Source organism: Ammospiza nelsoni, chromosome 7 (assembly GCF_027579445.1).
Source record: "Ammospiza nelsoni isolate bAmmNel1 chromosome 7, bAmmNel1.pri, whole genome shotgun sequence".
Classification (NCBI taxonomy): Eukaryota; Metazoa; Chordata; class Aves; order Passeriformes; family Passerellidae; genus Ammospiza; species Ammospiza nelsoni.
Genome location: NC_080639.1, coordinates 4458836 through 4472723, shown reverse-complemented (window position 1 = coordinate 4472723; position 13888 = coordinate 4458836). Strand labels below are relative to the sequence as shown.

Below are 13888 nucleotides of genomic sequence, written 5' to 3'. Positions count from 1 at the left end.
GCACCTCACATCAGCACCCCTCTGCACAATCCCTTGCTCTCTGGCCTTTGCCCCCTCAGCGTTTCAGAAATCCCAGGAATTCTTGGGCTTCTCTTGCTGGGATGTGTAACCAACCCCAGAGGGGAGGACTGTGGAGCTTGAGAACATATTTGGGGATTCCAGACTGCCACAGTAGCATGGGATGTTCCCCTTTCCCAGGCAAGTACCCCTGGTGGTGCTGGGTGAACGATGAAACTGTTTGACAACACCTGCAGGGAATTCACCACAACATCCAGCTGGACTGTCTGGATTTTTGTGGGGAAAATGTTCAGGGCTTCATAGCAAAGAGCAGGAAATAAGCAGATAATGATCCAACAGGTGAAGCCCAAAGATGGCAGGTAAGTGCCAAGTGACACTAACAGCAGGGCTGGCACGGGTGGCACCAGCAAAGCTCTGGGCTCTGAGAACAAACACCCCTGGGCTTCTCCCAAATTCTCAAATAATCAATGCTCTCAGCAAGCCCAGGTGGAGACAGGCTGTTTCCCTCTCCTCCTCAAGGTGGTGGTTTTGCTGCTTTATTCAGAACAAGCCTCGTGGTCTGAAGCTGGCTGCAGAGTAAAACACTCACAGGAGGGTGGGGAGAGGACAGGGCAGGAGGCAGAGGATGAGTGTGATAAACATCCCAGTCTGCAGCCACAAAAATGGGAAAACTGGCCCTTCCAGCAGCTGCAGAAACCTGGGAAGGGTCTGGTACCCTCTGTTTAAAAAAATCCTTCCACTGGGGCTCCTCCAGCTCAGCAGAGGCACCAGAGCCTGCAGACAGCCCTCGGTTCAGCAGGGAAAAACAAAGCTGGTGTTCAGCTGGAATGATTTTTATGGGACAGAAAACTGCAGGGGCTGGGGACAGCAGGGGCTGGCCCAGCACTGTGCCCTCCTCAGGAGCAGCTGCCCGTGCTGCCAGCCCAGGCAGGGTTATTCCCTCTGGGATTTGCACAGGGAATGGAGTTTCAAGCCTCTCCTCCTGCCCAGCTGGTTCAGGATGCTCCTGAAGTTCCATGAGCAGCCTGGGAATGGAGATGGATAAAGGGATCTGAGCCCTGCAGGTGACCATAGGGGAGGCAGAGACCTGCAGGATCATCCTGTACCCAATCTGCTCATGGAGCTTCAGGAGCACCCTGAGGTCCCCAAACCAGGCAGCTCCTGCCACTGTCCCTCAACCTGCAGGACTCCCTCTCCCAGGGCAGCCACCCAGGATGTGAATTAAAAGGGAATTAATGGGATTTGGGGGGGTTTATGTGCTGAAAGGGAGTGGGGGTTTTCCAACACAGTGAGGATTCCGGAGGCAGAGCAGATGCTGGGAGTGGGGGGGATTTGTCCATCTCCAAGCACTGGCAAGGATGATCCCAGGATTTCTTGGACAAGCTGCCCAGGCTCACTTGGGAAACCCCTAAAGGAGGACCCCCCTCCCTGCCTGCCCTCTGCTCCAGGGGCTGCAGATGGAGCAGCAGAAGGAGAGCATAGAGCTTGAACAGGGCACGGACACAGGGACAGAGCCCTGCTGGATGGAGCTCCCCTGGGAGCTCTGCAGATGGAGAGCTCATCCCCAGTTCTGCCTGTCCAACAGCTTCACTGCCACACAAGGACTCCAGGAAAGCAGGATGGGGGAGAGGCCACTCAAGCTGAGAGGGGAAAAGCCTGAAATGGGAAGAGGCAGGGCTGGGATACAGCCCATGGTGGCTTGGGAGGCAGGGGACACTGGATCCAGTCCCTGCTCAGGGTGCTGGGGACAGGCCCTGTCAGGGACCTGCTGTGTGGAAAGCTTCCAAAGGGGCCAAAGGTTTCCACGCTGAGGGAATGCAGCACAAGATGTGCTGGGCCTGAAGAGCCCTCTGGGGCCCTCCCCACAAACCACTTTTGTATTAAGGGGAAGGGCACCCACAACCTAAAGGCCTTTAATGTGATTTATTAACTCCCTGCTCCTGGAATTGTTATTCCCTTCATTTTATTACACTAAGCAAAATAAAGAGAAAGCTGCTGGGTTTTTTTCCCAGCCAGCACTAATGAGGTGTTTTGCATACAGCTGAACATCATCATGAAACCCACAAGGATCTCCCAGGTTTTAAATTTGGCACAAATCCTGTTGTGCCTGCAAAGGAAGGAAGTGATTTACCTGGCAAGCTGCTACTTGGATGATCTGTAGGCATTTACTTTTTGCTGGGTTGGGGATGCTTTAGGTTTTGTTGCCATTCTATAGCTACTCCAAGCATTCTAAGAGGGCACAAAATAAACTGCCTAAAAATAACTGCCAGGAAATTATTAGCTGGGAGCTGAGGTAGGAGCCAGCTGCCTGAAAGCAAAGCCTGTCTGGGGGCCTTTGGGGGCTCAGAGGTGCACTGTGACACTCCTCTTTCAAGTCCAGTATTTCATGAAGCACCTAAAACATCCAATCCATCCCCAAAGGAAAGATAATAATAAATAATTTTTATTCCAATCCATGCAAGGTTCCATGTAACAGCTCCTGTAAGATGCAGAATGTGGGATTGAAATGAAAATTCAAAATCAAGGTTTGTACTGTGTAGCCCAGTGCAGGGCAGTCCTGCTTAGCTGGGTGACATTATGTCATAGAGCATTGCTGTTAAATAATATTAACTACTAAATACTCTGAAATAGGCTGCTCCAAGGAATTGGATGAGGGTCTTTCTCTCCTTGCCTCAGTTTCCCACCTTTCTTAGCCTTGTAATCCATCAGAGGCTGCCAAGCACATTTCCAGGAATGGGATTTCTCTTATATGTCCCTAGACTTGATTCTGCAGAGGACAGAATGACAAATACTTTATTTACCCACCCAAATTCACTCACTAGGTAAAATAAAATCAAAAGCAGCCGAGAAGGGAGGAAGGAGAAAGGAAATCAAAAGCCAGGCATGCTGAAACCCAACTGCTGGCTGGCTGCACATCAGGGGAGGGAAAAATGTGCCATGAGCTGTTAGTTATAAAGATAATTATATCCTTGATGAACAGCGGGGTCTTTTGGAAAATAGTTCTTCTTGATTGAATTAATGGAGGCAAAGCACAGGCTTTAGACAGGCACTGGCAATGTCTGCACAGCCCTGACTTCACCCACCCTGAGCTCAAACCATCTCTGGCTGTGGCCACCATCAAGAGCAAGGTGGAAGAAAGGAGGGATCCCCAGTGGATTCTGTGCACCCCAAATCCAGGGGCTGAAGGGAACCAGCCACACCCCCCCTGCATTCCCAGGCAGGACTGTGGTGTCCAACATCACCATCCCAACACCTCAATCCAATGTTAGAGCAAGGTTTAGAGTTATTTTTAAAACATCAACAAAGCACTGGACGCCACAGATCCCTGGTCTCAAAGCCGGGGAGAAAGGAGCAGCCACCACAGTCCAGATCTCAGGAATGTGCTAAAGGCAAATGTACTCTCCTTCCACCCCCGGGATTATTTTTTCCTCCAGCTATTTCAGTTGATTGAGGCTAAAATAAGAACAGGGGAAAGCAACACCAAGGTTAAAAGTGCCTGGCATTGGTTTGGAGACAACACACTGTGATCCTGCTGGTTCAGGTTTCAATGTGTGTTAAACACAGATTTTCTGCTATGTGGGACAAGCAAACATTTTACTGAATTATCTTCAAGATAAAAAAATCCCTGCCAGGGCAATCTAACAGATTTCGCATGAAGAAGCACATATTGAGTAAATATAAAAATCTGTTGGGGAGAAAACCAAAATAACCTCACTGTCACCTTGGTGCACCCATCACAGGCTGCACACAACAGCAGCTTCACTGAACACTTTCAGCACAGAGTTTCCAGGCTGAAATCTGCTGCTGAGCCACGTGAGCAGCCCAGGAATCACCAGAATCATTTGTTTTCCTTTCCAACAGAGACTTCTCAATGTGGTTTTCCCCCCTTCCAGCTGAAGAGATTTTGCACCTCTCTGCAACTCCCCCCCATACACAGCACTGCTGCTTTCCCTGCAAACGTTTCCTAAGGGATACAGGGTCACCCTTTGCTGAAATTGGGGGATTTCCACCCAGGCTGCTGCCTGCCTCCCCACTGGGGTGCTTCTCTGTTTTCACATCCCCAAAAGCTCCTGTTTTAAAAGCACAGAGACAAGGGACTGAAACCATGAAGCAGCTTCATTAGTGGATTTGATGATTAAAAGCAGGCAGCTCTGTGGGCAGCTTAATGGCACACAGGGATGAAGATTCCCTGGTAATCACCCACCCACAGCAGGAACTGACCTGGCAAACTCCAGCCACTGTATTTTAGAGGAAAAAATGGCATTCAGCTACCTGAGCGAGCTGACACGCTGCATTTCCCCTCTAATGGGCTTTTAATGCTGCTCTCACTCCAGCCCAGTGGGGTTTTGGTCCTTGCTTGGAGCAGGGTCTGTGCTGGGAGGGGCTCTGACCACAACCACGGTTTTGGGACCCAAACCTGCCCCAAATCCCCCCAAAATGACAGAGCCAGACTCTGCATCCAGTCAGGGAGGCAGAGCAAAGTTGCCAGAGCAGAGCAGTAACTCCGGATTCCCAGCCAAGACCTCCCTCAACTCTGCCACAACGCCAAGGTGGATTTCCAGCCCTGTGAAAAGGTGAGAGATGCCAAGCCCATCTTTAACCATTACGGGGTCTCATTTCATTTCAGCCAGGCCATGGCATTTGTATTTGCATTACCCGCAGCCTCCCGGGTCAGCACGAACGGGAGGTTGTGACGCCGCTGCTTCACGGATCTTAAACTCAGCATCGCTTCAGGTTAATCAATGCAACTCTGGTTCTCAAAGCCAGGAGGTTTCCTGAGCACATCACACAGCCACCAAATCCTGCAGGAAAAACAACCGGCACCTACGGGAGCGCTGCAAGGAATTACAGGGTGGAGGAATGTTGTTGTCCCCATCCACACACTTTTTTGATGCATAGGAAGTTCGGAGTCCTCTCCATGCCAGAGATGCTCTCAAAGGAGGAGGAATGTTTTACTTCATTGTCAGGGATTTCCACCAGGGCACTCTGTAAATATTGAGGGTTTTCTCAGAGAGGCAGCAGCCTTAAATACGAGTTTCAAGGGAGCTTCAGCTTTTGTAGAGGAGCCACTCAAACTGCAATCAGTGGGAGGCATTACCGAGTGTGCTTGGGCTGAGAGAGGACACAAAGCACTTTAATTCCTGTTTTCCAGGAGAGGTCATACACAGTACCCAGAAGTTTTGTTTTTAAGAAAGGCTACACAAACAGAAAAGACAGAGAAAATGCAGGCAATCAAGAAGATATTAATGTTTTACTGACCTTACCGGCAACTGCCTCTTACCTCCCACAGTGATAGTTCTCTACACCCAAAAGAAATCCAAGCATTGCCCTTGAGCACCAAACCACAGCACAGAGCTGAGTGTGGCGCCAGCCATCACTGCCCCAGTAACAGCAAGAGCCTGCCCCATCCCCTCCTCCCTGAGCAGCCTCTGCAGGAGGCTGCAGCCAAAACCCAGAAAATGCCTCATTTTGCCTTAATAGGAGTGGTTACCTCGGGGTACAGCTGGATCCCTGGGCTGCTGAATGACACTGAGGTTTTTAGGATGGCTGATTCCCTGACCATTACTGATTTATAAAGACTGCACCAGCGGTGAAGTTAAAAAAGCTCAAGATTTAAGGGAAAGGTTTTTCTTTCAGACCCTTCCTTTAAAAAAAAACCCCAAATTCTCATTTTAGAACACCTGCATTGGTGCAAATCACAGTGATTTCTGGGCACTCAGCTGCCACTTGCAATTTCAGTACAGCCCTGACTGTAAAAGCAGAAAGGTGTAAAAAGGCTGGGTCTTTTCCTCAAATGTGCTCCAAATACAAGATCCCAGGAGGAGAAGGTACCGAAAAACACATCCACAGCACCAAGGTTACCTGCCACTGGGCACCTGGCTCACACAAGAGGCAGCTCCCGCTGCTCCCGAGCCCACTCGGAAGAGATGGAAAGGAGCAGCCCGGAGTACTTTCAAAAGTTACAGCTCCCCGATCAAGAGAAGGGAGAGTCGGAGAAAGGGAGCAGAGAGAAATCCTAGCTAGCAGCAGTTAGTGCTCCCTGCACAGGGCTCTGCAGCCAGGAACGTGCAGCTTTTCCCTGCGATCACCCAAGGGCACGGGCTGCTCCTGCCCTGCGCAGCTGAGGAGTAGTAAATAGTTAATTACATGCACAGATCAGCACATGATGTGCAGCACGGTTCAATGCATTATTCACCGGGGCTTGGGGGAGAAACCGGCACAGGGGAAGGAAGGGAAAGAAGGAGAAATTTGTGCTGCCTCAAGGAGCATTTGATTTTGTGGAAGATCAGCGCTAGGATGAGGGGCTGCAGTTTCCCTTTGGAGCACCGTAAATAAACACACTTTTACACAGCACCAACACCACTCCGAGCTTTTGCTGCGAGTACACGGGTGACAAGCACGGCACAGATCTCTACCTGTTGCACTGAAATGCCAGGAGCAGCAAAGAAACCGAGGCACGGTGCATTCCACGGAAACAACCACACAACGCCAGCGCTTCCCACCGCAGCACCGGTAACCCCAGAACATCCAACCTCAGCTCTCTGAAGGGGCACTTCTGGCTGCCTCCTCTTCCCTGAGGCTCAGCAATGGGAAGACACGCTCCAAAGGCAGTAATCAAACATTTGCAACAAAAGGCACGGACAGGAGGCAGAACTCGCCTCGGTCCATCTCACCTAGCCAGCAGGGAATCCCCCATAAAGCAGGCTGCGTCCCACAGCATCACCGCCTCACTGCTCCCGAGGCCAAGCGCCCTGGAATCATTTCTCCTTTTAATTTCCCCACTGCTGTGTGGCCAGCGAAGCCAGGCTGGAGCCGGGCCGTGCCTCAGGGAGAGCGGTGAAGCCGCGGGGAGGCGGCCGGGGCTCCCCGCCCGCGCCCAGGGGAATCCCGGGGAGCCCCGGGGAAGCTGTGTCGCGGCGGCCGCACTTACCCAGCACGAAGCAGAGGAAGCGCCGCGGCAGCAGGGCCATGGCCCCGCGGCAGGAGCGGCTCCGCTCCCGGGGCCGGGCGGGCTCCGCGCCCGCGGCGCTGCCAGAGGGGCGGGCCCGGGGCGGTGCGGCCCCGCCCGGCTCCGGCCCCGCTCCCCCGGCGGCAGCGCGGGGCAGAGGGGAAGCGCTCCCGTGGGGCGGCGGGATGGAGCCGGAGCTCTCCTTATCGCCCTCTCGCAGCCCAGAGGCGCGGCGAACGGAGCGAACAGTTCCGAAGGAATGCACGGAGCAGTCCGGCTGCCTCCCGCGCTTTCCCTAACCCCGCTTCCACCTCCTCCGAGGGGATTTCACCCCAGCTAAAAAATCGTGCCTTCCCCCTCTCTAGGGCTGAACCTACACATGGAACTCGATTTTGAGGAGGAATGTTTTGTGGATTCTGCTATAATTGCTATCGGAGTGTAACATCGCTGCCGAGCTCCTACAGCTCCACCTGCAGCTCGTTCCCGAGCTGTGCTGGGCAGCGGAGCCCGCCCGGGCTCCTCCGGTGCTCCGGATCACGATACGGCCTTGGGCTCAGGGCAGGACTCTGCCTGCAGCGCAGTCACTGCCCCCAGCCCGCTTCTCTCACGCCTGGAGTCAGCTCTTCCTTTCAAAGATCAATAAAAAAGGGAACGTGAAGGAACACAGAGTGTGCTGAGTCGAGTCTTTCACATCGTGCACGCTTCTGCTTTCCCAGGAGGAACAGAACAGAGAGCCAGCTCCTCCTGAACTGTTAGCACCTGCCCATCACAGAGCCGAGCCCGAGGAACACAAACAGCAGCAGCTGCTGGGAATGAGCTGGAAGAGCAAAGCCTGGGAGTGCTCCCATCTTTGCAGACCCAAAGACACCAAAGCTGAGGCCTCACCTGCAGCACGGCCCAAAGCCACAGCTCTGAGGCAGCAGAGGTCTGCAAACAGCACAACATGGGCCCAACTATTTTGAAGAACAAATGTTAACCTTTATTGACAGTAAACAAGGCTGTTCTTTCCAGCAACAATTGCAGCAGGGTCTAGAACAAAGTACAACAAAGAGACTGAGTAACTGCAGGTGAGCTCTGAGCAGAATCACCTTCTCTTAAATGTATTGTGTACTTGCTCTTTAATAGAGAAAATGGGGATTCTTTTTCTCCCCATTATTTAGTAATGACTTGGCCATTTCACACCTCTCTCATGAGGAAAATAAAATTATTATAAGTCATCATCTCCCACACAAAACAACAGGAAAAACATACTGTAATAGGAACAATTAGGACTACAGAGCCCACGCACCACTGGAAAACCAATCACTCCACAAGGAAAGCACAACACATTTCAAGGCTGTTAAAACCTTACTGACTGAAAACGCTTCCAAACATAAGATTTTAACATTTTGGGGATGAGTTTCTGTCCCTATCTGCAACCCTGTGAAAGTCAGACTGGAGATTAACACGAAGACTTTTTCCTTTTTGCAAAGAAACCTGGCAGTGGCACGGCTAGGAGGTACCCAAAGCAAGGATGGACAGACACATTTTTGGGATTCTGGGCTGTGGTTTCACACCTTCAGCTCGCTGCAGCTTCCTGCAGTGCCACAAGATTGTGCAAAAGGGATTGGTGTGAGAAAAAGACAAGGCACAGTCTGCTTGTGTCAGGTTTCCAGCCCAGAACCCATCAGTGCTGGGATGCAGAGGGGAGCCCCAGACAGGAACCATCAGTGCTGCGATGTAAAATGGAGCCCCCAGACAGGAACCATCAGTGCTGGGATGCAGAAGGGAGCCAGGGCTGGGATTTCTGGATGGATCAGAGGCTACACAAGGCCTGGCCGGTAGGTGTCAGCTGTGCACCGAAGGTGTGTGACAGTGCTCTCCACACAGCTCAGCAGCGAAGCACTCCAGATGTTGGAATCCAAAATACAGGGAGCTCTCAGAACTTTGGGCCTGTAAGCCAAATCTTAGAATTAAACACAGGATTTGATTTGAGACCTTGGAAAAGGCTTCCAAACTTAGGTGCTAGAAGGGAGAATGTGGATTTATAGTTTAAAACAGAGACATATTAATAAGAGAAAAAGAGGTTAAAGATGCAGAAAAAAATATAAGTAGTTAGTTTAGAATGCAATACTCTAGGTTTGTGTGTCATAACATGACTGGCTAAGAAAACTTACACTGTAGCATGAGTTTGTAAGACAAAATATTTTAAAATTGCATCAAAAAGATTAATATCCTTGCTAACAGTGTTTTATTGGTCAATAAAGCCTTAAAAAGTCTTATAACTAAAGACATTCTGAACCATGCAGTAAAGGTATGAGCCAAACTCACCCTTCCTATCTATATAGGAGAAAAATAAACCACATCATCTAAGAACTCAAGAGGTCCCATCTCTAACTCATTCCAAATCCCTTCCAAAACCCCCATATTCAGTAATTAACCACCAGTCACATACAATGCACCCTGTTACAGCTCCCAGTCCTTACAGAGCACTGCTCCACTGGATTCACCCTGGCACCTCCTGCATTAACCCAGTCAGGCTGCAGGGTGGGTCATTCCCTCAGGCTGGAATATTCACCTTTCTCAGGGTTTCTCCTACTGAGAGTAGGGTGTGGAACTCCTCAGAATGGCAGAGGCCTTCTCCTCAATAGCACTGATGGCCAAGCCACTCAGCACTCCTTTGTTCATTCTCCTCACCTCCTGCACAGCCCCCACAATTTCAGCTCTGTGGGAATTGAGGAAATAAAGGTTAACATCACGTTTTGTGCCACACATTTAGTGATTAGTTACAAATCAGGGCTGAAAAGAACCCGAATATCTGACCTGCTAAACTCTGGATGCTTTTCTTGAAGCCTCCTTACTAACTTGGTAAAGCTGCTCAAGTTCAGTGCATAAGGAGAAACAAAGATACAAGATGACTCCACTGAGGAACAAGTGGATGTTTTCTGCAGGGAATTTTCCCCAGGATCCTGGAATTGCATCAAAATAAGGGAAAAATGAATGGGTTAAGTATCATACAGGTAATACAACACCTCGTTCCTATGAAAATAAATAGAAAATATAATTATATAAACTAGTAATAATAATAATAAAAAATATACAAATATAATTATTTCTATTTTAGATTTATATAATTATATACATAATTATATATAATACTATAAATAAAATAAAATAAATCTAAAATATAAATATATATAATATATAGAAATATATATTATATATGTAATTATATATAATACCATAAATATAAAAATATAATTAAATATAAATTATAAATTTTATTATAATATATTATAATATATAATATAAATTATAAAATATATAATAGATAATATATATAAAATATGAAATATAAAATATATAATATATAATGATATATATTATATGTATTATATATGTTATATATTATATATTATATTTAATATAATATATAAAATATATATAATAATTAAATATAGAATATAAAATATATACTATACATAATATACATAATATTATAAATATAATAAAATAAATTTAAAATATAATTAAATATGAAATCCTAGACCCACAGAATGGTTTGGGTTGGAAGGCACCTTAAAGCTCATCTTATTCCTGCTTTATTCTAATAAAGTAAAATAACTGGATCTGATTTATTTTAGCTTAGATGCAATTACCATTTCCCAAAGGAGCAGCATGTTTAAAGGGAAATCCCCAAGGACAGCAAATCTGTGTGGTTTATGTGAGCAACACCAGCAATTACTGATTTGCCCTTTACTCTCCAAGGACCAGGCTAAGCCAATACAAAACTCTCTGAATGTAGAGATTTCTTGGATTTATGCTAGAAAATCCAAGAGTTTCCTTCCCATCCATTACCCCAAAATCTTTCCTGTATAAAGCCACATGACATTTACATTAAAAAATAGATGTTACAAGATGAAAAATCTAGTGCTAATGGGGAAATTCCAAACTGTCCCAGAATTAAGAAAAAAACAGCTGGACTGATATAGTTTAATGCAGGGGGAAAAGAATGGTGCTTTCACTCTTCTGCCACAAATTTATTACCAATATGTAATGTATTTTCCTAGCCTGGCATAACATTTAATAGATAGAAAATTATGTGACAAGATTTAAAGCTCTCAGTCTGCCACACAAGGAGTGTTAGTAATAATTATTTCCCTTTTTATTATCTCCAAGTACAGAATGTGCCAGCTGTTGAGTTGGTGATTTCAGATCAGGGCACTTGGTAGTAAATGCAGAGTATGAAAGAAGCCTTAAGAGGCATGAAATTCCTACTACAAATTAAGAACAGACCTACCTCAGGCACTGAGGGCTTTGGGTCACCAACAGGAACAGAGGAATGTTCCTTCCCACTCACCACTATCTTCACTTCTAACAATAAATGTAAGAAAGCAGAGAGTTAGTAGCTGTTCTTGGGTTGACATCTTCTCTGCAGATTTTGGACAGCCCAGACAGAAAACCTCAGAACAAACTAAGGGAAAGAAGAGAATATTCTAGCAGAAAATCAGTGTCCTGAGAAGCACAGAAGTTCAGTTTGTGCAACATCCTTTCCCTGAGTGTTTCCTGAGATTTTAAAAGGAAACACAGCTCTGAATTAACAGTACCAGTGCAAAGGCTGGTACAGAGAAGCCCCAAACTCTCTGCCTTCGACACCCTGGCACTTCTCACCACACCCATCACTGTGACTCAAGCCTCCAAACATAAACCATTTGTATCTGAAAAGTTCAGCATAGAAGGAAGCACAAAAAGAAGGAGGAGAATGGAAGATTTCCATCTATGTGATTGGCTGGGCATTTACTAATTTGAGTTTGAGCACTGCAGGTGAAGTTTTCAAGGAAAATACAGATGGACGAAGAACATCCTTGTACTCAGCTGAGTGCAAGGATTCACTGCCAGAGAATGAGAAAAACTGAAACCCCAGCTGGCATTTATTCCCAGTTTACTTAAGCTTGGAGAAGGAACAGAGCACTCCAATATTAAACACCATTATTTAGGTTATCAGCTTAAAGCACACAACTTTACCTCTTGAGTCAATCGAGTCTTGCTTTCCTTGTTGCTTTTTCATTTCTTTGCACATTACTGAAATATCTGCCACTGACAAGTCTTCCTTAGCATCAAACCAATACTCACTTCCTTCCTCATTTTTTACACAGCCTTGGCAGTTGGGATAAAATTCAAGTGTTAAAGTTTAAATCATGGTATGTTACATAAATGAGTATCAAATTTCTGTGCTGAAGAGGATTTCAGCTACTTCCATCTCTTGGTGCTACATTTCAAAGAGGTGACATTACTAGTTTGGAATTCTAATTTAAGTAGAAACTTTTAAAAAAGATGTAATTAATTAATATAGAGCTGTTATTACTTATTAATAAACGTTGATAGCTGATATATAAACATTCCATCACAGAAAGGGCAGCTGTGTTACCATACACATGTTTTACACAGGGTTTCCTTCCTCCCCTGAGAGCTTAGCTCACAAATGAAGGATTATTTTACAAGGAGATCACTCACCACGTTCCAGAGCCTGATCTTTAATCAGTTCTTCCCACCTCTCAGGGGAAACAGAGTCACCTGCCTGATCACCATCAGTCTGTGAGTTGTCCTACAAACACATTTCAGTTACATCACAGCACTCCCACCTGACTGTAAGTTATTTTTCAGAACACCAGCCCATGAAGTGGGTGAATTTAAAGAAGTTAAATCTGCTGGTCATCCTTAAGAACCCCCAAGTTATTTTATTTTGAAAGGGCAATTAAAATTGTGAACATAAGAGCTGCATTTGCAACCAGAGGCAGAGGATCCCAGGCCGAGAGCCCTGAAGACTCTGATCACATTTGCAGGCACCTAAAAGGAGAAAATACTTCTCAGCATGACCATCTCCAAAACCCAGGAGTGAAGAATTCCCTACCATATTGACAGAAATCCCCTTTTCTTGCTGTTTTGGTTCTTCAAAGTCAGCTTTCCCTTCACCTGAAAGATCACTAAAACACATCCGAGAATTTCATACAAAATATGGGACAACAATTTTAAGTTCTACAGTAATTCAAATATTTCCAGAAGCTCACAGTAAAATTAACATAATTAATAAATTTTGGCTTTTTTCATTATATCTTAATGGTTTTCTGTGTGATGTTCAGATGTATTCCTTACAATTTAAAATACCTGTGCAACTTTGACTCATTATTTACAAAACAAAACAACTGCCTTTGCTTTTTTTTTATTAACTTCACTCATGCTCAACAGGAAACTTCAAGCAGTCTCTGGCAGTTAACTCAGTTCAGTAAAAACTTACTGCCAGATTTGTTTTCATCTCCACTTACAGAGAGTCACTGGATGGGGTCCCTGAACGTGTTCTGTCATGTACCTGCCTGAAATAAAAGGTTATTTTTCTATCATTTTTCATATCTGAATGATAATCTTGGCAAAACAGCTTCAAATTATCTTTTAATATTATCTGTATGCTTGATATTATCTCTGCTGGCAGCAAAGTCTTTTTGGTTTTTGTGGTGTGGGATTTTTTGGGGAGTTTTTTGTTGCTTAGTGCCATTGTAACTGTAGACAAAGATTTTCAGAAGTGAAAGCAGGGAATCTGGAAAATAACCTGTAAATTGATAACTTTTACTACAAAGATAGTAAAGACACTCCCTGCTTTGCATATTAGAACACCACAGAGGAAAAATACCCTTAAAATAAAACCATTGTACCCACAGGGCAACGTTGATGTTTCAGCCAAACAGCCTGAAACAACAAAATGCATCCTGAGATAAAGAAATTATAGGTTTAACATCTTATATGTTCATTCTTCAGTTAACTTGGTAAGTACAACAACAAATGAAAACTACTTACTCATAGTAAAGAATCTTTCTGAAAAACTGTCAAAAAAAAGGAGAAAGATTTAACTGTAATTATCTTAATTATAAAACAATTTCTATGAAAAGC

At 45.8% G+C, this 13888-nt stretch overlaps 1 protein-coding gene across 1 annotated transcript in view; it reads right to left on the bottom strand.

The window, feature by feature from the left end:
• The window catches only part of LOC132075460 (RNA-binding protein 44-like), a 32348-nt gene that overhangs the window by 14782 nt on the left and 3678 nt on the right, over positions 1-13888 (bottom strand). The window contains exons 6-14 of the mRNA XM_059475904.1: positions 13796-13821; positions 13270-13317; positions 12858-12930; positions 12461-12551; positions 11972-12103; positions 11247-11320; positions 9770-9915; positions 9546-9671; positions 6950-7047 (exon numbers count right to left, since the gene is read on the bottom strand). Of these exons, the coding sequence (XP_059331887.1) occupies positions 6950-7047; positions 9546-9671; positions 9770-9915; positions 11247-11320; positions 11972-12103; positions 12461-12551; positions 12858-12930; positions 13270-13317; positions 13796-13821 (814 nt within the window). The remainder of the gene's footprint in view (positions 1-6949; positions 7048-9545; positions 9672-9769; positions 9916-11246; positions 11321-11971; positions 12104-12460; positions 12552-12857; positions 12931-13269; positions 13318-13795; positions 13822-13888) is intronic.